Source organism: Molossus molossus, unplaced genomic scaffold (genome assembly GCF_014108415.1).
Source record: "Molossus molossus isolate mMolMol1 unplaced genomic scaffold, mMolMol1.p scaffold_m16_p_8, whole genome shotgun sequence".
Taxonomy (NCBI): Eukaryota; Metazoa; Chordata; class Mammalia; order Chiroptera; family Molossidae; genus Molossus; species Molossus molossus.
In genome coordinates this window covers 63,112,230-63,134,113 of record NW_023425402.1, presented here as the reverse complement: position 1 = coordinate 63,134,113, position 21,884 = coordinate 63,112,230, and the positions used below count along the sequence as shown (strand labels likewise).

Below are 21,884 nucleotides of genomic sequence, written 5' to 3'. Positions count from 1 at the left end.
AGAAAGATACAACTGCTAAAGTGCTTTAAAGTGAAGAAAGCAAGAGGACTAAGGGTGAATCATCCTTCTCCTTTAACTAAAGAGACAACATTTTGAGAGGTGGGGACAGCTTCGAGACTCTGGGAAATTCATCTCCATGCCACATCTACTCATGGCCACAACCAACAGGAGTAGATACAGACAAGGCTGCTATAGAAAATGGCATAACAGCATTAGTTTTGATGAGAGGACAAGATGAAAATTTGTGTAATTTCCGTTGGTTCCTATGTCTGGGCTCCGCTGGTTGTTAGCCTGCTTGATTATTCAAGCAACTGCTCAACACTATTCAAAATGTTAAAAAAGAACATAGACGGCAAATTCCCCGCCCTTGTGGGCCACTGGGGAAAATAGAGAGAGCAATCCCTACCCGTGCCCCTGGCTGCTGGCACCCACCGGTGAACTGATCGAGGCTGTCCACTAGGTGAGGGAGGCGGCTTTCCTTCATGAGCGTCAGGCACATCTTCCTCATTCGTTTCGTGAGCTTTGGCAAGCGATACAGAAGCTCCCCGCCCAAAGGGAAAGGAGTACCCTGACAGCGTTCTGGAATTGCGGCCTACGAACAGAATATAGGTTAGTCTTCCTGCCAAGAACAACAGTAATAGCACTCACTTGCATGGGCACTAAATTTAAATGCTGCACCCCTCCACACACACTTAGCTCAGCAAATATTCAATTCTCTTCTCACCATCTCTTAAGTCTCATAGGAACAAATGTAGCATCACCAAGATTAAAATAGGCATGTACCATGGATATTTAGAAAACTATATTGCTGTTCCATATGAGATCATGGTAGTAAAGGGACGCCCATGCCCACCTTGGGCAATGCTTCTATGTCAGCCACAAGGAGACTCCAGTTCTGATCTCTGAATGCAGCAGAATGAATAAGAATACATGCTGCCTTTGAGGTGCTGGTCTGCACAGCAAGGCTAAACTGACCTGTGAAATCCTACTTCTACTACCATCTCTCTCAACCCTTTACTTCCTGTTCAAATATCAAGAACCCAGATATTAGATGAAGGGGAAAACTTGGTCCATAGGGGAATATTTTCATTATTTTTCCCCCTGAAGAATCCTTGAAATTCCTGTGTTGCCATCAAAAGCATGTCAAAGTTTTTGATCAGCACAACAGAAACAGTGGGCTGACACATACAAATAAAATAAACTTGGTAACTATCTTACCTGTAGAGCTAAATCATGGCTATATGCTCAATTTCTATTATGCTTTCAGTACTACTAAAATACTTAAAATAGCTTGAGGAACTCCATTGATAAGTCTATGGACCCAGGGTGGGAAGTACAGTAAGAAGGCAAAAGTGATTACTTTCCTGAGGCATGTCCCCCTCCCCAAATCCTGGGTCTCCCTGCACCCAAGAATATAAAGCAGGAACATCCATCCTATAACAGACCTATTCATTCAAAGTCTCTATGACTGTGAAGTTTTCAGGAATTTTGCAAGCCAGCGCTTAACTGTTGGTGCTTGAAACTGGCCATGATGAGAGTATTTACACCATGGTCATCAGCAACCACTATAAACTAGCACATCACTGCACACATTCGTTCCCTGTGCAGCAGCTTCAATGCTGGCGTCCAAAGCCAGCTTTAATGGCATATTCCTATACCGATGCTTCAAATCTTTTGTCATTGGTAAGTGAGATGTTCATAAGTAAGCACCACACTTATTTCCCATAGGCTAGCATTAAACTTTCTGCACTAGGATCCAGGCTTTTTGTCTTATTCTGCAGCAAGGTCAGGCAGGCATACAAATGCTATATACATCCAAAGAGTAATACTTTAAAGGCATAAATCCTATCTGATTGGCCCAGGAGTAAGCAAACACTATTCCTCAAGCTAGTACCTGCACATCTGCTGGCCGGGCTAACAGGGTCTCCCTCAGAGCCTCGTTCAGATTCTGAATGGGGGACACCTCACTCGTGGCTGCTTCTGTTGGTTGCAGCAAAAAGTCAGGTTGTTCCTCCTTGTCACTCTCCACCAGGGATGACCGGCAGGGTTCACTCAGGACAGCTTCAAATTTCTTCATGAATTTAAAGAGAGTCCTGGCCCCAGGTAGTAAGAGAGATAAGGAGGGGAAAAAATGGATAAAAATGAGGCAATGTAAAAATTAACAGCATAATGTATGCACAGATAACTTACCTTTTGTACACAATGAGCTCCTCAGATACTCATAATCATCTTATATTTTAAAAGAATAAGTACAGCCCTGGCCGGATTGGCTCAGGGGTTGGAGCTCAGCCTGCAGATGAATGAGCTGCAGGGTTCAATTCCCGCCAAGGGCACGTACCTTGTTTGGGTTCATCCCTGGCCCTGGTTGAGGTCATGTGGGTAGCTACCAGTCGATGTGTCCCTCTCACATAGATGTTTCCCTCTATCCTCCTCCCTCCCCACTCTATCTGAAGATATATAGAAAATATCCTCAGGTGAGGATTATAAATGAATGAATGAATGAATGAATAAACAAATAAACAAATAGTAAGTATGACAGGTATTGCCATCCCTTTTCTAGGAGAAAAACTAAAGCCAGGAATGGTGGTATTGCTTTACTCAAGGTAATAAAGCTCGTGGGTGGCAGAAGATTCAATCCTTCCACAGCAGTCTGCTCTACCTCAAGGCACACCCATTCAGCTGCAGGTAGACTTTGCTTTGGGTGGTATGGGATGGTGTTGAAAAGCCACACCAAAACAATCCAGTGTTTTATAATACATTCAAGGGAGCACCAAGTCAGGCCATTGTAACAATGTAGTCTTGCTACCTAACAAACAATTCTGAGCTTTAGTCACCCCCCGTTTTAAAAAGATGAATTACCTGTGTGTCTTTTCCACAGACTGTTTAATGGACCAGAAGCTGACATCATTCCACTTGGATATCTTAACAAATTCCTATAAGATAAATGAAGCTCAAGGAATGACTTTATAAACCTAGTAACATCCTGTTTCTTTCTGTAACATCCGTCTGCCAAAGACCAGAGCCCACTCCATCCCAAACAAGTAAAACAAGTCTAAAAAAGGAACCAGTGTTTGTCTTAAAGGAATGAAAAAGGATTGCTGCTACAATCAACAGGTCACCTGGTATGTACTCTGCCTCATACAAGGGTTGGTTCCACTACCACTGAAAGTACCAAAAAGAGAGGGTCCTCCTCACCCCATGGCATCTCAGTGGCGCATGGATGGCGCTCCTCTGAGGTGGAAGATCAGCCTGGACAAGACCAGGGGAGCAAGCACTAACAGATGTCTGAGGCAATCCTCTCGAGGAGCCTTTGACAGGGACCACTCCACTAGCCCCTCACAAACTGAGCTAGGTCACCAAGGGAGCCAATGCCCCCAAAGTAAATCTTGCCACGCTACTAGGCAGTTGCAATGCTCTCCTCCACTCCCCAGAGCCCCCTGCCTCATTGTAAAATGGATAAAAGAACAAAACTAAATAAAAAGAATTTGCTGATTTTGTTCTCCCAAGAGTGATCATGACAGCTGTTCATCTTACTTTAAGTTCTTTTTCTAGGGGGGAACGAAGTTCCACAATTTTGGCCTGGACCCGGTCAAAGAATTGCTTGTAATAATGGTACAAATTCCATAGAACACTGCAAAGTGAATCTGGAAGAAATGAAAAGGAAACAAAAACACCACACTTGCTACCTGTGCTACTGGCTCCACCTATGGGCTTCACATCTCAGAGATGTGGCTTCCTCATTACTGGTTAGGCCGTGAGATTACAGTACGTTTCACAGGCTCACCAGGGAGCCTGTCTGAATTTAGCAGTTCCCAGAGGTGCAGGCTGTCAACCTTATTTTTTCATTTCAACCTTGTAGTGATCTTTATGTTGCACTTTTGTTCTTAAAGATGGTATACTCAGACATTCTGCTACACTTAATTTCACACCCTTTCTCCAAATCTTTTTGTAGTCAGCAGAAACTGAGCCTGTTTTAAAACGTGACCTGTTAAGCAGCTCACCTTGACTGCTCACTCACATACACTGCACACTCGTTTCACGGTGACAGTGTTGCCAAGGTGCTGCGGTCAGAGACTATAACTGACAGTAAGAGTTTCGTGTGCAGGTGCTTGATACATGGCAGTCTTCTCACTAGATCAAAGCACTAATAATGGCCTGGATCAAGCAGAAGCTTAGCAGGGCATACCCACTGTCTAGACAGAAAGATAGGCCGCCTCAATATGCCAGTTCGAGCCTGAGATCTGGCCTGGCAGTCACCTCTGCCAGAATTCAGCAGTCAGCACTTTACTGATAACCAGCCTGTACTTTACTTTGAATGTTTACCTCTACATCTTATGTGAATCACATGAAAGTAAAAGATGACTAAAAGTCTTTGTTTAAAACCTAATAATAATAATAAAGAAAAAATATATGTGTATCTCCTCACCTTTTCCTTCAACTTGTGGCATCAGCAAGACATGACAATGGAAAACCAGTAACATCTGAAGTCGTACATGGAATTCTCCCAGGGAGGATCCTTCAATAAATGCTTGTAGTGTGCTGACCAGCAACATCAGGGTCATCTGTTTGTCATCTTCAGAGATTCAGAGAGGAAAACATATATAAGCCTATTTGTAACATGCACATAATCTACTACTGGATACAGTAAGGGATAGCGGTCAAGTAGAGATCACAGTTAAAGTGAAGCTTTCAAGGAAGGATCGTGGCTGAATTCCAAGCTGATTTAAAAACAACAGTTGCACTCAGGGTGTGTGTTGCTCACCATAATCACAGAAAAGTATGAAACTGAATGATGAGGTGCTTACTGTAAGTATGAAATGAAACGCTTTTAACTCAAGGACTGTTAACTGCTACCTGCCAAGAAAGCAATGTTCATTTTGATTTGTCCCATTGACATAAAGAATAAGGAAACCTTTTCTTAGGTCTGCCTTTCTAGACTTAGGACAAGTCACTTGAACCTCTGACTTTTGTCATTAAGAATTCATGGTTTTTTGGCTGACCTCTCAGGAGTACGCTGAAGTCAAATGATGCCTCCTACATGAAAGCAGTGACGGGAGGGGATATGGGTGCAGGTAAATCCCACACTTTGCAGCACTTGGACCCTCTAAATAAGCAGGAAAAGTACTGACAGGTATTACCTTCCTGCTCTTCTGTTTGTTCCTGCATGTGCTTCTCAAGCATCTGATAGATGGAGAACCAGTGCTTGGTGGATTTCTCAGTGTGGCGCTTCATGGTATTATCCAAACTCATAGACCAGCAGCTGAAATATGAGAGAAGAGGCCAAGGAAGCATTTAAGGAAATGTCTGAAATATCTGGAACCACAGAAGCAGAAGCTAAATGGAGACAGAGCAGCCTCCCAATTTGCTGCCTCAGGATGGTATACTGTTATCTGGTCTCTACTAAGGTCATTCTAATGCCCAGCTTTTAACCCTGTGATTAATGACCGAAAAGCACATTCTCTAACTATTCTCTAGCTGTACTACATAAACAGTGAGGAAACAAAGACAAATGTCCCTGCAGCATAAGGTAAGTGACAAATGTATCACTTACTTTAGTTCCAGTTTACGCCAACGAATGATCATCTGACTGACCAAATCAAGGTGTTTCCGCAGAGACAGAGCTCGACTTGCATTCTCCTCCCAATCCTAATGAAACGAATATAAAATTCACTATGGCCTTTTAAATCTCTTAACCACCTCCTCCCTCAAGAACATCCTAAACTTTTCTTATGTGAAGATCACTGGGTCCTTAAACAACTTGTAGGGTAATTTACCATTACCAGTAATGAATTACATCCTGTGTATCCAGCTTCCAGTTCTTTCTGTTCACCTGACAGGACCCCAGGAGAGCCAAGCTTAGAGGTAGGCAAAAAACACAGGATTTGGAGACCTGGGACTGAATTCCTATTGTCAGCCATGTGACCCCTCCAAAGTCCAGGACCCTAATGTGATAATCAGGGAAGCGTCAGCTACTTCAGAGGCTGTGGAGGACCGAGAAGGGCAGTGTGTGCAGGCACTCAGTCAGTCTGAAGGCCCGCCGAAAAGTCTTGGCTGGGAGCCCTCAGAACCCATGGATGCTGCATCCCACCTGAGAACTGGCGACGCAGGTAGGTCCCTCACATGCCTCACAGAGGTAATAGCTTCCCTTGCAATGATCTGACCCAATGCCAGAAAAAACAAGATTTATCCTTCTCCAACCCAGATTGTAACTTTCTGTGCTTCTAACAATAAAGGTGCCACAAGATAATCTTTTTCAACCGATTACAAACTAAAATGAGGAGAGGGGGAATCATTATACCTGTGCCTTTGCCAGAAGGATCTCCAAACCATTCAGGAACTTTGAGATGGGGCTGGAAAGTGGGAAACTACGAATTCTATCCATTACAATCAGCAGCTACAGTGAGAAAAAAAGTTGGGGGGGGGGTATCTCTATGTTAACATCAATCATCAGAAGTCACAGGGTACTGGAGGCCTCCCCAGAGGTTTCCCCCTGGGATGGCATCCTCAGTGCCCCCTCCTCACCACCCACCCTACCTGCACAAGAGCCGGATGTTCTGGCCAATCCTGCAGCAGCCGAATGACAGCCTCTGAAAAACCCCGAAGCACAGGTTGACAAAGCCGTGCTTCTGGGACGTTGGGGTGCTGGTAGAAGTCATAGGGCCCATCAGGCTTTACTATCAGGTCTGAAGCCGCCTCCCCAAAGAGAGTGTTATAGGAGAGGGTAGAGGCCAAAAGCTGGCTGCCCAAGAGTTGGTCACTCAGCTCAACTCCTGTGAAGTTAACATTACAGTGAAGTCAGTGGACTTAGTCATTTAATCTATCAGTAAGTTAGAAAGATCTGTTAGAAACATGCTCAAAAATAATGAGCTACTAGAACTAATAAAGCTGATAATTCAATGTCATCTGCCCCCAAAGCAACACAGGCCTAGAGGACTGTTACCTCACTACTGCAGCAGTCACAAAAGTCTGCCGAGCTCCTAGGATAGAAAGAGGAACTAGGATACGGCATAGGTGCAATTAAGAGGGTACAGAGTTTGGTTGCATGGATTCAAATTCCCAGTTTTTGTAGCTACTCTTCATAGGCAGAAATAAAATTTAAAGCTTCCTTCCTATTTGCATGGAACAACTCACGAAGTCATGGAGAAAACTGCATCAAACCATATTCTATGAGATTAATTTCCGAGTTTCCAGGAATACATGATTTCATTTTAAAAGCACTGAAGTGCCCGGCCAGTGTGGCTCAGTGGCTGAGCGTCGACCCATGCAACAAGAGGTCACTGGTTCGACTCCCGGTCAGGGCACATGCCCTGGTTGTGGGCCCATCCCCAGTAGGGGACATGCAGGAGGCAACCAATTGATGTTCTCTCTCCCATCAATGTTTCTACCTCTCTCCCCCTCCCTTCCTCTCTCTCTAAAATCAATAAAGGGGGGAGGGAGAAGAAAGCACTAAAGCTATGAGAGGCAAAATGGAAACAATGCTGAAGAAAAAGACCATTTAAACTAAGTCCACACCCTTATTACGTTAATCCTTTACCCCAAAGTACTCAAATGATGAAAATCCATCTTTATTGCAGAATTTTAAATCAATTTTTGAATCAGCTTAAGTCCTTTAAACTAAGAGAATCCCATCAATTAAAACAAAAAATTAGAAAAAAAGGGAGATACTGTTTTTCAATGGTCCAGAAGTAGCGATGACATCTATTCATTTTGATTTCCCAAGAAGCCCTCGCCAGTTTGGCTAGGCAGTTAGAGCATTTAGAGCCTTGGCCCAGGGAACAAAGGGTCACAGGTTCAACTCCAGTCAAGGGCATATACCTGGGTTGCAGGTTCAATCCCTAGCCCTGGTCTGGGTCATGCAGGAAGCAACCGGTCGATGCACCTCTCTTACATTGATGTTTCTCTCTCTCCCTCTCGCCCTCCCTCCCACTCTCTCTAAAGATCAGTGGAAAAATATCCTTGGGTGAAGATTAACAACAATAAAAAGAATATAACAAAAGTAAACTGCCATACCCATCAATGGATAGAAGTGTGTCACCAGAGATGCCCCAGTCTGATAGCAGGCCAGAAACAGGCTGACGTAATGCTTGGCCTCATGTGTTGGCAGAGTCTGTTGGTACCAGAGGGACCGAGCAAAGCTGAGGCACAGCTGCTGGTGAATCAGCATCACAGCCTGCATGGAACTCGGGGAGAGGAGGTTTGAGTCTGCGGCTGCTGCTTCTTCTTGTTCATCTGAAGTTCCCTTCTCTTCTTGTGTTGGTTCTACCAAAATATCTGCGAAGTCCTGTAAATGACATTAGAGCAACAGAACTTTAAAAATCAAAATCGAGTTTTAATCAGACTAAAAGGGGGAAAGATGGAGTGTGAACAATCAAGAAAATGAGGTATCAACTTACATGTATTAGGATATAGTAAAAAGACTGCAAAAATCACTCAAAGGGAGTGTGTGCATGGAATCCAGGGAATTCATTCCAAAACAACCCCTGACCTTTTCATGCAGTGGGAACTGCCTTCGGAACTCCTGTTCTTCCTCCTCCTCCTCGCTCAGGGCTGTCCTGGAGTTCCTGCTCCTGTATCTGTACAGGCTGCTCTCCTGCTCTGCCTTCTCTTGGGCAATGCGTTCCTGTTCATCCCACTCATTGATGATTTCCTGGAAAGTCACACATTCAGAAGGAAGCTTATTTGCCTTTGCTGAGTCACTTACAATGAAAAAGCACAAAACTTACTATCACTTAATTTTCCATGAAAACAAAAATATTATGGTTAAAAAAACAAATGCCAACATCCAAGAAACTAATTTTCAGGTAATAGAGAGCAAATTGGCTGTTTTCAAACTGTAACTGCAACAACCCAAATTTCCTAAATTCCCTCTTGCTGCAGTTACAGTTTCACAGGTGTAAAAGCTTGCAACAGTATGCTAAGGAAACTTCCTGTCAGGAGTTAATGGAGCTTTGCACTAAGGACAGGCTCGTGGTGGGCAGTGTGGGGGTGTGATTCAGACAGCAGTTGGCTGGCACCTCAAGGAGCAGGCCCAGGGGTTCAGGGTGGTTGAGAGGCACCCACCAGACAAAACTGGGCTATGCCTTAACAAACACTTCTTAAATCTCCTAAACCTCTCAGATTTTTAAGTCCTTAAATTGGCAAAAAGTATAAATTAAAGGATCCACAGTGTATTGATGAAGACTGAGGAAATAAGCATCCACCATCCAGTAAGATAATTTGTATTAAAATCCTAAGCAGTTAATCTTTGTCCCAGCAATTCTGGTTTCTAGAATTTGTACCCAAATACTTGGTTATAAGATTATTTATGGTGGCGGTGTTGAGGTTTTTTCCCCAAACACCAGAAAGAGTATAGATGAATATAAATCTTTAATTATAGGAAATTATTTAAATAACTTATATCATACCCATAGTAACAGAAAATTAGGCAGCCACTGAATATGATGCAGGTAAAGAATACCATTAATTATGGGGAAAATAATCACCAAATGCTGTCAGGTTTTTAAAAGAAAGTTATAAAACAGAATGGACTTTATTAGTGGTTTGTAGAACTCTAGTGATTTAAAGACCAATATCAGGGACCACAGAATTGTTCTCAACCAGAGCAGCTCTAAATATTGGGTCACAATGTTAAGATTTTTATTTTTGAAGGGGTTTTACTACCGAACAAAAAATTGTAAAACACTGGGACTAAGGACTTAAAATAAATTAAGAAAGTCACAGACATACATTTACATATACACATACACAAAGAGGCAAGCCTAGAATGGGATACACCAACATGTTAACAGTTTGGTAAATTCTAATAATTTTTGCTAATATTTATTCTTTTAATTGTCTAAAATAAGAACGAGTTGCTTTTGTTGGTAAAGGAAAAAATTGAAGTTATTTTCTTCATATTAATGAAAAGAAAATATATGGCAAAAACCAATAACAAGTCAAAAAACAACAATTTGCAGTGTATAACAGAGATAAAGGGCTAATATCACCAATTTTTTTTATCTTTTACAAACTGAGGAACAGCCCTGGCCAGTTTACCTCAGCGGTTAAAGCGTCAGCCCACAAACCAGAGAGTCCTGGGTTTGGATCCCGCTAAGGGCACATACTTTGGTTGCAGTTTGTCCCTGGCCCCTGTTAGGGTCGTCTGGGTGGCAGCTAATGGATGTGTCTATCTCACATTGATGTTTCTCTCTCTCTTCCTCCCTCTCTCCCTCCCGCTCTATCTGAAGATAAATGCAAAAATGTCCTCGGGTGAGGATAAAAAAAAAAACTAAGGAACAGAGGACCCCAAATTCCCAGTTAAATAGGAAAAAACAGAAACAGTAGATCCCTGTCACCACACTGTCTCTAAGTACACTGGGCACCACTAACATCCTGCGATGCAAGCTCCCTGCTTGTGCTCCCAGCTCCCTTCGAGAGGAGGGGTCAGGGCAGGCCTCCCCAGGAAAAGGCTTACCTGACACACGTGTCTGAAGAGCTGTAAGGCCCTCTGGTCCAGCTCTCCCTTGCACAGCACATGGGAGCGCAGGTAAAGAAGTGCGTTCATCAGCAGCTGTTCTCGGGTGGGACAGGGTCTCTGGCCCTTGCCTTCCAGCTCCTTTCCTCCTGAGCGCTTAAGAATCAACTTCCCAAGGCCTCGCAGAACCTCCTCTGACTTTACTGAGCATAAGGCATCCGCGTGAGCATAGTAGGTGGGGAAGGTGGGGCCCACCGATGGGAAAGCCAACAGGGATGTGGCCAGGGCATCCAGCCTGTCTGTACAGACCATGCTGCTGTGGAGTGAGGTGTGGACCTCGGATGCCACCAGCCTCATGCCATGCTGCATCTGCAAGATGGATGCCTGCAATGGGACCACTGAGTCTGGATACAGGGCATACTCCTCAGCCAGCCGCTTCCGAAATTGGTGGTGCGACTGCTGCCAGGACGCCTCCTCCTTCAGAAGGTTCTGGGCCACCTGGGCAGACCGAGGCCCATCCATGTGGAGGGCCTGCAGGAGCCGTGTGAGCAGATCCTGAACCGCAGGGGCCTTGGCGATGCTGGTGACATAGTGGTGGATCTCCTGTACCAGGGACTCGTACGTAGGCAGCTGGGGTCTGAAGGCCTGCTTCTTCGACAGGCTGCATATTGAAGTCTCCAGCTGATCAATTCTTTGCTGAAGCAACCTAAAGGCAAATTAACAAAAAAGAAGGACAAGAAATCTAGACTGAGCCCTCAGGAAAATAGACAAAAGACATTTCAGCTATATGATGATATTATTAACAACTATAATGAAAATGGATAATAGAGAGCAGTTACCACATGCCACACATGATGTTAAGCAATTTAGATGCATATCGAGTCTCATCATAACTCACTGAAGTAGGAACTATTATCCTTCTTTTATTGGACACTGAGGCTTAAAGGCATTAAGTGGTCTACTCAAAGTCTAAAGTCAAAGAGCAGAAGCAGAACTGGAACTCATAACCCACTACACTATACAGTATTTCCTAAGGCAATATACCCATACAGTGTACTTCATCACACCCAACTTCTTCCATGTTGAGAGTAAGTTCTGGTTTCAACTCTCTTGGTCCCATGTGATTCCAGCCACTCCTTTCACAGAGAATATCTTTTCCTGACTAGAACCATGACTTTGGGATCTAATTGCTAATCTAGTTCGAAGATGTGTATCATCACCTCTGCTAACACTGTAATTACATTACAGAGGTCAACCTCAAAATGTATTTTTTAAAAGGAGAGACTATAATCTCCAACACAAATAATCACTCTGCTATGTTACCTGATGTGAGGATGAGAGTAACGGATAATGACTTCATCTTCCAGGTCTCTTCCAGTCTGTAGCTGGGACGAGAGGTTTCGGGTCTTCCACTCACACTGCAGCTGGTATAACTAATGGAAAGGGAGAAGCTGGTCTGCTCTTACCCAGCTAGGACCATGCCCTGGGGGAGGGTAGAGGAACTGGATAGAAAGAACCTGGGTTCCTGAATGGCCTGAGAGCAGGGAGCTCTGCTCCATTAACCTGGACAATTCACCTCAAAGTTTGGTGAAATAAACAATCTTATTTACAACTCTGAACTTCTGAGACTGCTACGGCAGCTTAGCCTTCACCCCAATTAATACAATTTTCCTTCTTTAAAACATAGAACTAGTTTATCACTACCTTATTGTAGGCAGTATCTGGGCTTGGTTCAAATAGAAAGGGTACCCACATGATCTGAATCTACTTGATTCTTGACTTTAATTTTTAAATGTTTACATTGATTTTTTTTTTTTTAGAGAGAGAGAGAAAAACATTGATGTGAGACAAACATCGATTAGCTGCTTCCCTGCACTACCCCTACTGGGGATCAAGCCCGCAACCTGGGCACGTGCCCTGACAGGAATCAAACTAGAACCTCTCAGTCCATGGGACATCACTCAATCCACTAAGCCACACCAATCAGGCAATTCTTGACTTTTAGATACCAAACACCAAAAGTTCAAAACCTGAGGAATACTACACTCTGTTTGAAGAACTCACCCAATCCAAATATCCAAAATGTAGTTCAGGGACAGGGAGTCTGGATAGTGAAGCTACCAGTACTTCTCGGGCAGAGTCTCCTGTGTTCTACTGTCATGCCCTCTGCCCATTGCAGCCAATTGGTACACATATCAGAACCTTAGGAAGGGTCCGTCCCTATTCCTGAACCCACTAAGAGGAACTCTCACAGAGGAAAATACAGTCTTTAGAACACACTCCTGGGAAGTCACCCCTTTGATGCTCTGTGCACCCAAAAGGGAGCAAAAGGACTAATATACTAAACAAACCCAACCAGTCAGGAATGAACGCCACGTTTTCAGCTCTCATCTCCATACCTCTTCCTTGGCGTATTTGAGCTTGTATTCCCTCTTCACTGCGGGGTCGAAGCGTGCCTGGGGAAGCCACGTCTGAATCTGGAGCAGGCCAAGGCTCACCCAGAGGCTCCCACGCCGGGCTGGCTCGGGTAGGTCCTGCTTACCCTCTCCTTCCCCGAACAAGTGGCGCAGGGAGGTGAGCAAGAGGCACAGCAGCTCTTTGGGCAGCACTTCCTGCCCAGCCAAGTCCCCAAGAGTCTGGCCCACGTGCTGGAAGGCCTGGCTGTCCCCACGCAGCAGCTGCTCGCAGTTCTGCATGTACTCCGGCCGTCGGGTCTCGGGGAGCAGCTCTGCCAGGCCTGCCAGGTGCCGGCACAGTACCAGCCCCTGGAGCTGGGAATCCGTGCGTCTGAGGGGACAAGGAAGCACTTAAGGGCTTACATTGCATCAAACAGCATTCCTTTCTCACACTATGACATGGCAGACTGCACTGTCAATAATAAGAGGTGCGCTTCTATTCTCATGTGATCTTACATGGTTTTCTAAGCATCACTCTCTTGATCACGACATGCTTAAAACTGACAGAAGAGCTGGCCAGCTTATAATAGACTCTGTCATGGGCTGAAATCTACTGATCCAGCGAGAAATACCCTTGCCTTCACCCACCAGAACTAGCCACTACAGAAGCAAGTTCTGATGGAGGTCCCTGCTGCATGCCCTGAAGAAACAAGAGGAGCTTTACAGTCTACCCAGGGGGAGGGAATACCTGAACTCTGCTAATGAAGGGACAACCATGTTGGTCCAAAGCACCAAGCTGATGTCCCGGAGCTGTTGGGCTCTTTCAACCCACTGTCCCAGGGTGACGTGCGAGGAGGATAGGATGGAGAGGCCACTGATATCCCAGGGACTTGCTCTGCAGCTGCTGATCAAGACTTCAAAGCAGCACTTGGCGAACATGGCTCTACTGAGACTGCCGGGACCCTGATGGATGAAGAGTCAACTAACTTTAGAAATTAATTTAAAGGGTTTCAACAAGCAGCACAGGCACTTTAGAGGGAAGATGGAAAAACCTATTCAATTTTATCAATGTCACCCCAATAAATTTAATTTTAAAATGACAAAATAAAAACAAACAAATAAAAAGCATGATACCAAAGCCAGAAAGTAGAAAATGACAAGCATATTTAAAAATAAAACACTAGCCCTGGCCAGTCTAGCTCAGCAGTTAGAGCACTGACCCGTGGACCAGAGTCCCAGGTTTAGTTCCCGCTAAGGGCACATACCTTGACTGCAGTTTGTCCCCAGCCCCGGTTGGGGTTGTGTGGGTGGCAACCGTCGATGTGTCTCTCTCACATGGATGTTTCTCTCTCTCTCTTCCTCCCTCTCTCCCTTCCGCTCTATCTGAAGATAAATGCAAAAATGTCCTCGAGTGCGGATTAAAAAACAAAACAAAACACTAGCCTGGCTGGTGTGGCTCAGTGGATTAAGCATAGTCCCATGGACCAAGAGGTCCTGGTTCGATTCTGGGTCAGGGGACATGCCTGAGCTGCAGGCTCGATCCCCAGGAGGGGGCATGCAGGAGGCAGCCGATTGACGTTTCCCTCACATTGATGTTTCTATCTTTCTCCCTTCCTCTCTCTCTAAAAAAAAATAAAAACATATTTAAAAATAAAGACATTAAAAAACTTGGGAGACAACAAAACACTAAAAATACATTTCCAACTATATTCTGAGTAAAAGTTTCTTAACCATAATATATACAGTTATCCGATAATAAAATAACAAACAACCCAATATTTTAAACAAATGGGACAATGAACATGATTGAGAAATTCAGAGAAGAAATAAAAATGAATGATAGATGCATGTAATCATATTCAATATCAAAGACAATCAGAGTATGGAATAAAATGAGATTTTAAAAATTATATAACTTAAATGTTGACAACTCCAGTGTGGCAATGTTACAAAGAAACAAGTCCTCATACATGGAATAAATAAAACTGTGCCCTAATCCCAAATCCTCCTGTGGTCACCCAGAGCTTCGTGATCTTGCTCCTTATCGACTCCTAGCATGTTGAAAAAGTAAAATAAAAACCACCTGCCTATCCCTGGCCAGTTTGGCCCAGCAATTAGAGCGTTGGCCCATGAACCAGAGTCCCGGGTTTGGTTTCCACTAAGGGCATGTACCTGGTTGCAGTTTATCCCCAGCCCTGGTTGGGGTTGTGTGGGCGGCAACCACTCCATGTCTCTCTTTCACATCGATGTTTCTCTCTCACTCTCTCGTCATCCTTCTCTCCCTCCCGCTCTATCTTAAGTGCAAAAAAAAAAAAGTCCCTGGGTGAGGATAAAAACAAAAAACAAAAAAAACCCACCTGCCTGACATTTTGGTTATAGAAGTTTCTTTAACTGTGCACACTTTGATCAAGGGTTAAATTCCAGTTTTTGTAACACATCCACAGAAATACTCAAATGGACAAAGGGCAGTTGATATGGGTATGCTTATTATAGGAAAGAGAAAAAATAAAGGCAAGATACCCCAAAACCTGTGAATAATTAAATAAATTCCAGCACATCTGAAAGATGGAATCCTTTTTAATAACTTAAAAAGAATAAGCTGGAATGATAGGTACAGGTTTCCATAATGTATTATGTGAACAAAAACATAATCTTACTTTTTTTAACTTATGTATGTACTGTTTAACTGTTTTATAATTAGTAAAAGAGTGTTTTAATAAAGAGATAAAATACTTTTTTAAGAAATCTTTTATTACTTTAATTTAGAATTCCCCAAATTATTTAAGATAGAATATCTTTTTTGAAGCTACACTTATTAATATCCTACAGAAAATAAAATATTACAATCACTTTTTCACTGCTTTACATTTGGAATAACTGCCAGATCTATTGCGAAACGTTTTACCACTATCATCGAACTTTTTTATAATTTCATGCCAACAAACCTTCAATGTGGAGTCCAAAAGGGACTTGGGTCCCTCCCTCTGCTGCACAACAGACAGAGGGCTCCATGTAAGCCAGTGCTCCGGATTTGTGGTCACAGTGCTACTCCAGAAAGACATAAACGTGGAGTTAAATAAATCAGACCACAAAGGGAGGACTTCTTCAGTAGATACCTAGAGACAAAGGAATTAGATAAGAGAATATCTGAGAAGATTTCATAAATCAAGTTATGTATATGGCCTCTATCTTGTCAGACCCATCTAAACTTAATACGGATTTATTTTTTATTAAATATGTTAAATGTCTTAATTTATTTTTTTAGAGAGAGAAGAAGGGAGAGATGGAAACACTGATATGAAAGTGACATTGAATGGCTGCCTCCTGCACGCCCCCTAATGGGGATCGAGCCCGCAACCCAGGCATGTGCCCTGATGGGGAATTGAACTGGGACCCCTCAGTCCATGAGATGACATTCAATGCACTGAGCCACACCAGCCGGGCTAAAATTAATATGGGTTTATAGCATTAATCCTGATGTTCCTAAATTTCTGCCATCCTGGTCATCTTGGTAAAGTTACTTATCCTGATATAATTTTATAAAACTAAGATGAGACCTGGCTGGTGTTGCTCCTTGGTTAGAGGGTCATCCCATGCACCGAAGGGTCTCAGGTTCTATTCAGTCAGGGCACATATCCAAGTTGTAGGTTTTGATCCCCAGAGGGAGCTTGTACATGAGGCAACCAATCAATGTTTCTCCTTCACACTGGTGTTTCTTTCTCTCTCTCTCTCTCTCTCTCTCTCTCCCTCCCTTCCTCTCTTTCTAGAATCAATTAAAAAACATATTCTCGGGTGAGGATAAAAAACAAACAAAAAAACTAAGAAGAAATCTTTTATAAGGTTGCATGAAAAAATATAAAATAAATCACACAATTATGTCAGCAAAATAGATATATGAATAAATTATTAAAAAAATTAAGATTGTACTAATAAAGTTGTAGTAACTACAGTTTACCACTTTTCATATTCAATGGTTATTCTTGGAGGAACAGCAAAAACCACTGCCACAATGTATTTTTGAGGAAACAAAATTAAAATAAGCAAATATTTTATCCTCTTTTAACTGGAAACTGGACAGAGTGATTCTGTGATAAGAGCTGAGAAATACCCAGGTAATTACTGCAAAAAGAACATTTAAAATTCTCCCCTTTGAAATTAATTCTGGTAAGAATGGAGGTTGCAACAAGTAATTTTGAGATTAAATAAATAAAATGTTCTGCAACCAGTCTGCCATAGTGTAAAGGAGGTTTATTTCTTTTTAATTTTGTTTTTTACCTTGTGATGGTGCAGTAAGGACCAAAAGTCTCGAAGCTCTTGAGGAGCAACTGGTGTGTGCTTAAGACAAAACTGGATGTGATGACTTACTTCCTCATATATCTGGGGTTGCTGATTTTTGCTGGACCTGTTCCAAAAATAAAGAGGGAGAGAGGAGGGTGGACTGTGGGTTATTGATGAATGGCTAAAAAACTGCTATGTACAGAAATATGAAATACAATTAACTTAAAATACATTTATTTAATAATGAGCAAGCAGCCCAGCTCATGTGGTTCAGTGGTTGAGTGTTGACCCATGTAGCAAGGGATTGCTGATTCGATTCCCGGTCAGGGCACATGACCAGGTTGTGGGCCAAATCCCCAGTGGGGGGCATGCAGGAAGTGGCCAACCAATGTGCTCTCTCATCAATGTTTTTATCTCCCTCTCCCTTTCTGTTCCTCTCTCTAAAATCAATAAAAGAAAAAAATTAAAACAAATAAATAAAAATGAGCAAGCAATACTACTGGAAAAATAGCTAGCAACTTTTAAAGGTGAAGACAAGCAAAAAATCTTCAAGAAGTTTTTGGCTTTCCAAAGTGGCCACTGACCTCTCTCTGCTTCAGCAAACACTGCCCCTCAGGACAAGTCTGTGCTTTGTTTTTCACATGCAGGATGCACAGAATAATCTAACAAGTAAGTTCCCCTGAGGAAAATGGCTTACCTTCCCAGACAAGCCTGTGTCATAAAATCAGCTGTCACTTTGTACTGCCAAAGCACAGCTAGATACTCCATTGCAGGCCATAACTGAACACTCTTGGTGAGTTGGATTAAGAAGGTAAAGTCTGGCTGGGATGGGGTGGAAGCTTCACTGGGCTTTTGCTCCAGAAAACCAAGTGAGATTCCTTTGGCTTTTAAATCTAAACACTGGGCATTCACAAAACTCTTCAATTCATCTGGACAAAAAGACACATATGGTATTATAGCACAGTATTTAATAGTACAGGCTCAGATTTCCAACAGCCAATAATGTGACTGTGAGCTTAACCAAAGAGCAGTTTAACCTGAGCTTGGGTTTTGTATCTGTGAAATGATGTTATTATTACCTGCATAAGTCTAATGACAGAAATAAACAATATATGTAAAATTTAGCTCTGTGCCTGACACTTATTAAATGGTATAGCATACCAAAAAGAAAAAAATATCTAAGAGAAAAAATTAAAACTTATTGGCTACAGGGTAGCAGACACACTCTTAAGAGTAGCTATCTGTCAGCTGGCCAGACTGCAGAGTATATTACCTGGGTTGACATCTTCCAGAATATTAGCTCTGAGGACCAATCCCCAGGCCTGTAGGAGACTTTTCTTTAATGTCCATTCGGAAGCAACCACTTGGAGTCGACTAATGTCTTCCAGCCATCCACTCTCCTCAATGGCAGCCATTTGCTCCCTGATGGCAAGGGCTTTGTTAAGAATTTTCAGTTGTGAAAAACACTCTACCACCAGTTTGTCCTGAAACAATAAAACCCAGAAGAAGAAATGTGGTTCTTTTTAGCAACCTATTCATGTATGAGAAGAAATTTAAACCATTTCCAGAATGCTTCTAGAAAACACAGTCTGTATACTCCTGTCGCTCTTAGAAGATTTTACAGTTATCAAGTTAAAATGCTACCTGGCCTTAATAGTCTCAAGAATAAAATAACATTTAACAAATCAGTTAATAGTTTCATTGACCACTTAAAAGGTAAACTTTGCCCCTATGTTCATAGCACCACTATTTACAATTGCTAAGATCTAGAAAACCAAAAGGCTGTAATACATACACACAATGGAACACTATGCAGCTGCAAGAAGGAGAGATCTCTTACCCTTTGAGATGACATGAAGGGATCTGGAGAGTATTATGCTAAGCGAAATAAGCCAATCAGGGAAAGACAAATACCACATGATCTCACTTATTTGTGGAATACAATGAACAAAATAAGCTGATAAACAAAACAGACCCACAGACACAGAAGCAGGGTTCAAACTAACAAACCTCAGCCCTGGCCGGTTTGGCTCAGCGGTTAGAGCACCGGCCTGCAGTCCGGAGAGACCCGGGTTCGGTTCCCGCTAAGGGCATGTACCTCGGTTGCAGTTTGTCCCCGGCCCTGGTTGGTCGTGCGGGTTGCAGCCACTCGATGTGTCCCTTTCACATCGATGTTTCTCTCTCTCTCTCTCTCTCTCTCTTTCTTTCTTTCTCTCCCTCCCACTCTATCTGAACAAAAAAAAATGGAAAAATGTCCTCAGGTAAGGATTAAAAAAAATAAACAAACTAACAAACCTCAGAGAAGGGGAGGAGGGAAAAGATAAGCTCAAGAATTTATATGCATGTATTATTCATTCCCAGTGGACATAGACAACAATGCTATGGGGGGGACAGGAGCGGGAGGAGGGTGCAAAGGAGGGGGGGGAAAGGAGATAAATGTGTAACAAAAATACATTAATTAATACAAAATAAAATAACAAAAGGTAAGCTTTGCAGGCAAGGATGAGTCCATTTGAATGGCAGTCCCACATTCCAGAACTTCAGAAGAGGTCAAATCTTTGGTTACTACATAAGTTCAAGGTGTACCTTAAAAGGAAATGGTCGTCCAAGGAACTTCTGCAACTTCTTTATACCAGTGAAGCCACCAGTCGGGCTCCCCAAGCAATTCTGAATATGTTCTGAGACGGTCTGAACTTCTTTGTAATATCTTTAGAGAATGAGAAAAAGGGCAGAGGGGAAGTAAGGAAAGGGGAAATTGCTGGATAATAAGAGACATTATTTACATTTTATATCTGATTTACATTCACTAGTAGGCCATGGAATAAACCAAAGTAAAGAAAAATCAGTTTTAATCAATCCCAAACCGTCTTCTCTTTAATATCACCAATACTGTAGATATTGATATTATTACTCTAAATGTGAGTCTTACTTGTCTTCATGGTTCATCAGGAGTTGGGGGATCTGATGGACCAAATGTTTTAAAACCCAGTGCCAGTGAAGAGCAAGCAGGGCCAGGCCTGGGGCATCCACTTTTACTGTGTCAGCCACAGTCCAAAACCGGTCCCGCCATCGCAGAGAATCCAAGATCTAAAAACAAAGGAAACCAAAACTGCTCATAAACATCTCTCAGAAAAGACACAGAACACAGACTTCAGTTAGTAATCTAAATTTAACATACACACATGAAAGGTCTAGCATTCTACTGGAATATTTTCAGGAACATTAAAGTAGTCAGAGAAGGCAAAGATCTTTCCTCCTAGTACTTGGAAGTTCAGAACTATTATATCAGTGGAAACAGAATTATTGGGTCCTATGGTTAAGTGTATGGATAATTTTATAAGAAACCAACTTGTTGCCCTGGCCAGTTTTGCTCAGTGGTTAGAGCACCGGCCCACGGATCAGATAGTCCCAGGTTCGGTTCCCGCTAAGGACACGTACCTCAGTTGAAGTTTGTTCCCAGCCCTGGTTGGGGTCGTGTGGGTGGCAACCACTCGATGTGTCTCTCTCACATCGATATTTCTCTCTCTCTTCCTCCCCTTCTCCCTCCTGCTCTATCTGAAAATAAATGCAAAAAATGTCTCCAGGTGAAGATAAAAAAAAAAAAAAGGAAACCAACTTGTCTTAAAAAGCAGCTGCATTATTTTGTTTTCAAATCAGCAGTGTGGGTGAGGTCAAGTTGTTCCATTTCCTTGCTAATACTTGCTACTGTTAGTGGATTTTAATTTTAGCCATTTTGGTGGGTAACACCTAACTATTGTTTCAGTTTCCTTGATAACTAATGATCTTGCAATTTTTCAAGTTCTTACTGTGCATTCATTTATCTTCTGAGAAGCATCTATTCAAAAAAATTGCTCATTTTTTAAAACTGGGCTGTCTTATTAGTTTGTTTATATAATTTACAAATGGTTTGTGAACAGTTGCTCCTAGTGTTTTCATTTTCTTAAAGTTGTCTATTAAAAACAGAAGTTTTTGATTTTGAAGCAATTTTTATAAACAATCCTCCAAAATCTTTCCTATCCTCAGGTTATGAAGATTTTCTCCTGCCAAGACAAATATTGTTATTTAAAATAAAAACAGGTATGGTTTTCCTTACCTCATTAACACTGGCATCAGACACCGTTCCCTGGGAGGACTGTACCCAGAGTAGAATTAGTGCATCACAAAGTTCAAAAAAAGCAGCAAGATTGACCACAATTTCATGGGGCAGGCTCTGATAGCTCTCTGGATCTTAGAGTTGACATAAATAAGAACATTCCATCAGATTTAAATTAATCTCTGGAAATTTTCAAAATCAACTGTAATATGCAACTTAATATTATCTGTTGTACAAAGACACTCTAGAGGGTTCAGATTGAAAGCAAATTCTTTGCCTGCTATTACTAAACGTTTCAGATCAGGCATGTATACACCTATAGATGTTCATTAGTGTCTTAATGAAAAAAGAAAGTTACAGAGTAACAATGCATATGTTAAACAAGTATTTGTTTAAATACAAAACTAAGTGTATATATGTTTGAATGGACAGAGAGCACAGACAGTTATGAGAAGATACAAACAAATGTACTATGAACAGTAGGAGCTTTAAAAGTTGACTTCTGCAATTTTTATGTTTCTACATAGTTTGCATTTTTCCAACAAACATGGATATCTTTCAAATTTAAATAAATAAAGTAGAGAGGAAGAACCTATAACCAAATACTTATGAGCATATGCTTTTTTAGCCAACAGACCTAGGTTTCAAGTTCTAGCCGTTACTT

At 42.2% G+C, this 21,884-nt stretch overlaps 1 protein-coding gene across 1 annotated transcript in view; it reads right to left on the bottom strand.

The window, feature by feature from the left end:
- Positions 1-21,884, bottom strand: part of MDN1 (midasin AAA ATPase 1) — a 156,996-nt gene that overhangs the window by 35,960 nt on the left and 99,152 nt on the right. Inside the window, exons 53-74 of the mRNA XM_036247864.1 lie at positions 21,221-21,354; positions 20,057-20,214; positions 19,714-19,834; positions 18,401-18,611; positions 17,825-18,056; positions 17,125-17,251; positions 15,795-15,965; positions 13,598-13,812; positions 12,853-13,240; positions 11,777-11,886; positions 10,454-11,159; positions 8,486-8,647; positions 8,011-8,281; positions 6,535-6,770; positions 6,299-6,394; positions 5,552-5,646; positions 5,139-5,260; positions 4,427-4,573; positions 3,535-3,644; positions 2,860-2,933; positions 1,895-2,093; positions 433-592 (exon numbers count right to left, since the gene is read on the bottom strand). Of these exons, the coding sequence (XP_036103757.1) occupies positions 433-592; positions 1,895-2,093; positions 2,860-2,933; positions 3,535-3,644; positions 4,427-4,573; positions 5,139-5,260; positions 5,552-5,646; positions 6,299-6,394; positions 6,535-6,770; positions 8,011-8,281; positions 8,486-8,647; positions 10,454-11,159; positions 11,777-11,886; positions 12,853-13,240; positions 13,598-13,812; positions 15,795-15,965; positions 17,125-17,251; positions 17,825-18,056; positions 18,401-18,611; positions 19,714-19,834; positions 20,057-20,214; positions 21,221-21,354 (4,245 nt within the window). The remainder of the gene's footprint in view (positions 1-432; positions 593-1,894; positions 2,094-2,859; positions 2,934-3,534; positions 3,645-4,426; positions 4,574-5,138; positions 5,261-5,551; positions 5,647-6,298; positions 6,395-6,534; positions 6,771-8,010; positions 8,282-8,485; positions 8,648-10,453; positions 11,160-11,776; positions 11,887-12,852; positions 13,241-13,597; positions 13,813-15,794; positions 15,966-17,124; positions 17,252-17,824; positions 18,057-18,400; positions 18,612-19,713; positions 19,835-20,056; positions 20,215-21,220; positions 21,355-21,884) is intronic.